Consider the following 6,424-nt stretch of genomic DNA (forward strand, 5'->3'; position numbering starts at 1 on the left):
CAGGCTGCGCAGCCCAGGACACGTGTTTATTATTCCAGTTGCCTCGCATTGCTATGGCGGGTCCCAGTGCACACGGGTTGGCACGTGCCCAGCTAGCGAAGGGCCCCGGGATGAGACACTACGCTGTGGACGCAGGATGGGGGGACAGCGGGGGGGTCCTCCTGGGACAGCCCTGCAGGCAGACGTGGCTCCTCCGGGACCCCACCCTTGGCCTTGCTGGCTCCTGCCCCATGAAGGCCTCCTGGTCCATCCATCTAGGCCTCCGGAGCCACGTTCAGACCCCACCAGCCTCCCCCTCCCTGCCCGGTCCCTACCCCCACCCCGGACCATGTGCCTCTCTCCCTGTCCAGTCACCCCTCTCAGGAAGGTGCCAGGGCAGGAGCAGGAGGCCGGGTGGTTCGCCTCAGAGGCACAAGGGCCACAGGCTCAGAGGACGCACACAGGCCAGCGGCTGCAGTGCTGTCCCCGGAAAACAAGTGAGTCACTGGATGAGTGAATAAACGAATAGAGCTCGCCCGAACAGACACCAGGACCCAGCGCCTAGACATGGGCCAATGGCGCCTGGATGTGTGTGCGGGTGGAGGGAGAGGTCAGGCCGCCCCAGGGGTGCTTAAGGCATGTGGGAGCCGAGGCCTCGGGGGCCGCTTCGGGGTCAGAGGCTGGTGGAGGACACGGACAGCGTGGGCGAGGAGGGCGGCGGGAAGGCCAGCAGCTCTAGCACAGCCACACCCACGCTGCTGCGCCGCGTGACCATGCAGGACGCGGCCACCCACTTGTTGGTCCTGGGGTTGTACTTCTCGATGGAGTTGAGGCTGGAGCTGCCGTCGTTGCCCCCCACAGCGTACAGCCAGCCGTCCATGGCCACCAGGTCGTGGGTGCTCCTGTGCGAGTTGGAGTGTGAGGCCGGGACAGGGGAGGCGCGGGGGTGGGGGTGGGGCGTGAGGGGGCCAGGGAGGGGCAAAGCCAGTGGAAGGACGTGGGGTCGGGGTGGGGGCCAGGGGCGGAGTCAGTGGAGGGATGTAGGGGCGGTACTGGGAGGGGCCAGTGGACAGAGGTCAGCGTGGTGAGGGGGCAAGGCCAGGGAGGGGCGAAGCCAGCGAAAGAGGGAGCGGAGTCAGAGGAAGGAGGTGGGGAGGCGCGGGGCGAGGCGGGGCCAGTAGGGGGGCGGGGCCCGTGGGCGGGGGCAGGGGCTGCAGACCTGCGGATGTTCATGGATGCCACGCTCTCCCAGGCGCTGGCCTTGGGGCTGAATCTTTCCACGGAGTTGAGGCAGCTGGTGCCGTCGTTGCCGCCCGCCACGTAGAGCGCGCCTTCCAGCACCGCCACGCCCGCGGAGCTGCGCCGGCTCAGCATGGAGGCCACCGGCACCCACGCGTTCACCTGCGGAGACCAGCCGTTAGGCCCCTCGCCCTCCCGCGGACGGCACCCCGTTCCCGGACGTGGCCAGCTCTCTGGGGACAGGGGGGCCGGGGATGGAAGTCGGGCATTCGTACCTGGGGCTCGTACTTCTCCACGCTGGCCAGGTGCGACGAACTGTCATAGCCGCCCACAGCGTACAGGCTCCCGTCTGTGGCAGGTAAAATGCTCGTCGTGTAAAACACGCCGGGGCCGCCCGAGCTGGGGACGGAGGGGGGGGCACCCCAGGACGCAGCCTAGCACCCACCGAGTGTGGCCACACGCACGTAGCGCCGGCGGGTGCTCATGGCGGCCACCGATGTCCACGTGCCCGTCAGGGGGTCGTAGCGCTCAGCACTGCGGACGCAGGACCGCAGCTGAGCCCTGCGCCTGGGCAAGGCCGGCTGGGTCGGGCCGGCTGGGCCAGGCCCCTGGAGCCTCGGGGCGGGGGGGAGGTGACCAGAGCGGGAAGTGAGGAGGCCTGGGGCTGGGGTGGGTGTCCAGGTCAGGCAGGTGCCTAGGTCCTGTGCAGATCCATCCCTGCCACAAGCCAACCACATGCAGCCCCCACCCCAGCTGCTACCTGTTGAGACAGGAGGCACCGTCGTAGCCTCCTGCGGCGTACAGGAGCCCATGCAGGGTGGCCACGCCCAGGCAACTGCGCCTCGTGCCCATGGCCACCTCAGGCTGCCACGTGTTGCTCACAGGGTCGTATGATTCCACCGTGGCCAAGTCCGAGGTCCCGTCGTAGCTGGGGGAGGGGCCACTGCCAGTCATGGCTGGCCCAACAGGCATCCACACGTGCCCACGCGAGCCATCAGCCTTTGCTCACCCATCCGCCAGCCCTCGCCTCCCTGCTCACCCGCCCACGGCATACAGACGGTTGCCGACGGCTGCCACGCCCACCCTGGCCCGGCGCGTGGACATGGCCGCCACCACGTGCCAGCGGTCAGTGCGAGTGTCATAGGCTTCGCAGTCCCCGTGGATGGCAAAGAGGCTCCCGCCACCTGGGGGCACAGGAGGTGCGTGGGCTGCCACAAAGCCTCGGGGAGGTGTGCGGTGGGCACTGGGCCTGGGGGTGACGAAGGGGGGGCAGGCTGGGCGAGCCTGGCGGGGAGGACGCTCAGGGGTAGGGCTCTGTGGGCAGGCACTCGGAGGTGGGCGCACCCACAGCGAAGAGCACTGGCCCTGCGCCTTCGCAGCGCCGTGGCCGTGTGCGGCTGGTGCCCAGCACGCCCCTCTGCTCCGGCAGCAGGTGGAACTTGAGGGCCTCGATGAGCAGGTCCTTGCAGTCGGGGTGGTGCCGCACCAGGCCCTCGGCGTCCACGTGCCCGAGCAGGAAGTCACGGCTCAGCAGGGGCAGGCGCACGCACTTCATGAGCTGGGGGCCGGGGGGTGCCGTGGTCAGGGGGTGGGGAACCTGGGGCATGTCCAGCATGGGCCCTTCCCACGGCACTCACGTGGCCCTTTCCGGACACATGAGGCCCAGCCACAGATGCACATGCCTGCTCCCCTGCCCACCCCAGGGGCCGAGCCCTTGATCACCTGCACCGCCTCCCGCCACCGCCCTGGCTCACCCGTGGGACGTGCTGTCTCCGGGCTTCGACGTCATGCCTGACCCAGCTCAGGACGGCTCGGTAGACGTCCTCCTCAGAGGGCACATTCAGGCTGTCACTGGAGACCAGCTCCAGCACCTGGCGGTAGGGGCCCAGACTAGGCTCTGCGGTCTGGGGAGGGGTCAGGGGCCCAGGGACCCCTGAGCGGGCTGGGAGGGACGTGGGGTAAGAGCATAACTCAGGGTCAGGAAGAGACTGGACACAGATGTGGTGAGGAAGAGGCGGGGCCAGGGGTCAAAGGTGAGAGCTGGTGGCAGGGGTTGGGGACTACCAACAGGGGTGGGGTCCACAAGTTGGAGATGGGGTGAGAACTGGGGCCAGACCATGGGGATGGGGCCTCACCTGCTTCAGCGGCAGCAGCATGAACTCCTCGGTCTTGGCCACGTCCACGAAGTGCTGGAGCACGTACCGATGGGCAGCCTTGAGCAGGTCACTGCACGAGTGTGTGTCGGCGAAGCCCCGGATGCCCAGGCAGTTGGACGGGTCGAGTTGACTCAGCAGGAACTTGCAGCAGGCGTCGCGGACACCATTCAGCTGCAGGAGGCTGGCGGCAGGGAGCAGGGTCTGCAAGGCAAGAGGTAGGGACCAGGTGGGAGCAGGTACCAGGTGCGGGAGCTGAGGGTGGGCACCCCGGGCGGCCCAGGGCGCGGCCTTACCTGCACATTGCCCTCGCCCACCACGATCTCTGCGGTGTACGCAAATTGTACCAACTGGTCCAAGGCCTGGGGGTCGATGTCGTGCAATGTCACGTGCATCTGGCGGCTCTCGCTCATCTCATCTGCGAGGACGGCGGGTCAGGCTCGTCCCCATCCAGGGGAGGCCCCTGAGCACCCCCAACTCTGCGTGCCAAATGCCCACCCTACGCAGCCTCTGGCTCACTTGGCTCCCTGTCCAGGAACCCTGGCCCCCTGCATGGCGCCCCCAGCTCTCCCAAGCACATCCCCTAATGCCCCCGAGCAGCAGCGGCTCTCCTGACTGCCCACTGCACGCCGTCCCACCTAGCCTGGAGGGCCCAGCACTTGCTTGTGAACATGGCGTGGAAGTAGGGGCTACAGGAAGCCAGCACAACTTTGTGGGCTCGGATCTCCTTGGCGGCCACGTGCAGGACGATATCGCAGAGGATCCCGCGCTGCCGCATGCGGCTCATGGCCACGAAGGCGTCGTGGTAGTGGCGCTTGGAGTTGTGGGCCACACTGTGACCCTCTCGGCTGAGTAGCTGCATAGCGCCCTCCATGGGGGCCGCGGGCCGGGCCTGCCGGGGACGCGTTCGCTCTGCCTCAGAGCTGCGGGCGGGATGGGGCTGTTGGGGCTGCCCGTTAGGCAGCACCTCACACCCGACCCCCACCCCCTGGCTTCTATCAGGCACCTGCCAGTATACAGGACCCCCCGCAGAGCCCTGAGTGCCAGCCCTGCGCCCTGGTCCCCAGGGTGTGCCCCCACACGGTGGGCGCTCGACGGCCTGAGTGCTGAGTCCACACAGCGTCCTTTGCCTCTGGCCCCTCTCCTGCCCAGTGCCCTCGCCCTCCTCAGGCATATGCTCCCCTCTATCTGCCACTGGCTGCCCTTTCTGACCCCACTGCTTCGTGGTCTCCTCTGCACGGCTCTGGCGTCCCCAGTGGGGCAGGGCACACAGGAGTCTCATGAAGAATAAAGCTGGCCACTGGTCCAGCACTGAACCCATCCCTTCCACCCATACCACAGACACGACCTCACAGTCCCGCGAGTCCCGTGCCTCTCTGCCAGTTTCCAGGGTGCAGAGGTTGGGGGACAGGGCCTGCCAGGAACAGCGGCCTTGGGTGCCTTGCCCTGCCCCTGCTAGGTGCGCTCATGAATGAAGGGCCAGGACGGATGAGGTGGGCACCTTCCAGGGGCAACCCGGGCCAAATGCCAGGCTGGGCGGGTGCAGCAGCTCTGCCCCACCCCACCTCCACCCTGCAGGGCCTCCTTCCTCTCCCGGTCATACTGCACTGACGCCCGGGGGAACTCACCCACGACCACCGGGCCCATTCGCGGCTCTCCAGACCCACTCGATCCCTAGGGCCCACTGAGCTCTGGAGCTCACCCATTCCGGACCCCCGATCCCCCCACTCCCAGACACACTCACGCCGGTGGCTGCGGCGGAGGCGGCGGCGGAGCCTCGGGCCCTGGCCCGGGGCTGCCGTGCTCCGGGCTCTGCGTCCTGCCGGCCGGGCGCTCGCTGCGCGGCTGCATGAGCTCGGCCGCCGACCCGCCGCCGGACTCGCGGACGGACAAAACGACGGCTGGAGGGCTGCTCGGCGGCGGCGGCGGCGGCGGCCAGCTCCGCGCTCACTCGCGCCGCACGTTCACTCGCGGCCGCTGTTTCTCGGCGCCGCCCGCCTCCCGCTGTCCCCACTGGCTTCGGGCACTAAACGGGGACGCGGATCCTCGCGACGTCGTGGTACCCCCGGGCCCCGCCTCCTGCTGGAAGGCCCCTCGAGCCCCGCCTCCTCCAGAAGCCTCGGAGCGCCTCTTAGTCCAGGAAGCCCTCCCGGCCCGCTTTCTCCAGGAAGGCTCCGCGTCCGCCCGCCTGCCCGCTGCCCCGACTGGAGCTCTGCCCGCTGCCTCGGGGCGGGCACACGGCCTGGAAGTACCTGCCTGGGCCCCGTCCGCGCCTCCAGGGACGCGTGCGGGCCCGCGGACCTCGGGGGTGGCAGGCAGTGGTGGCTGGGTGTAGGGTCCCGGGCCCGTGTTCCCTACGGCTCTCCCACCCCCAGGCCACCTTCCAGCCCCTGGTCCTTTGCCCCTGGTGCTCCCGCAGCAAGGTGAGAGGAAACGCGGCCACCCCGTTCAGCCCATTCGTGGGTGAGCGGACTTCCAGCGCGGGCTCGCTGGGCTGAAGTACCGGCACTGCGTGCTCGGGTCTGTATGGCGCAGATCCGCTCGCCCTCTACCTCCTCCAGGAAGCCCTCCGCCCTGCCCGGTATACTGCGTTGGTAGGCGGACAGAGTGCCCCGGGCGAGCGCGTCTCCTCGAGGTGCCGGGCCTTCGGGCGCATTTCCTTTTTGGTGGACTACCTGCTTATGTCATTGCCACTACCGCTTGCCTTTGTTTTTTTCTACTGAACCACTAGCTTTTCGTTTTTGTGTCGAAGCTTTTTGCTTATCTTCGCTCGATCCCCTCTCCTACCCCGGGACACATCTGTTTATATCCAAGCACTATTTCGCTGCCTTGAACAGAGAAGGACACGCGGCCCAGGGAGGCCCGCGGAGCGGCACGTCGGGATTCGAACCTGGGGGCTGAGGCCCGGCGCCCAAGCTCTGCGGGACCGAAACTGAGCCGCGCGCCCTCCCGGCTGGCTTTCGCGGCTTTGGGTCTGAGAACCGCAGAGCCACCCGGCGGGGCCGGGCAGGCGGAGGCGGGGCGGGGCGGGCGGAGGCGGGGCGGGGCCTACC

At 68.5% G+C, this 6,424-nt stretch overlaps 1 protein-coding gene across 1 annotated transcript; it reads right to left on the minus strand.

Moving 5' to 3' along the window:
* Nucleotides 1–5: 5 nt before the first annotated feature.
* Nucleotides 6–5,353, minus strand: KLHL17 (kelch like family member 17). Its single transcript, XM_077151646.1, has 12 exons — nt 5,116–5,353; nt 4,035–4,294; nt 3,668–3,789; nt 3,354–3,575; nt 2,973–3,089; nt 2,563–2,776; nt 2,258–2,402; nt 1,979–2,146; nt 1,664–1,752; nt 1,494–1,567; nt 1,199–1,380; nt 6–881 (listed from the first exon to the last, which is right to left on the minus strand). The coding sequence occupies exons 1-12, from the start codon at nt 5,220–5,222 to the stop codon at nt 653–655; spliced, it is 1,929 nt and encodes a 642-aa protein (XP_077007761.1). The 5' UTR covers nt 5,223–5,353; the 3' UTR covers nt 6–652.
* Nucleotides 5,354–6,424: the final 1,071 nt, after the last annotated feature.

This window comes from Tamandua tetradactyla, chromosome 2 (assembly GCF_023851605.1).
Source record: "Tamandua tetradactyla isolate mTamTet1 chromosome 2, mTamTet1.pri, whole genome shotgun sequence".
Taxonomy (NCBI): domain Eukaryota; kingdom Metazoa; phylum Chordata; class Mammalia; order Pilosa; family Myrmecophagidae; genus Tamandua; species Tamandua tetradactyla.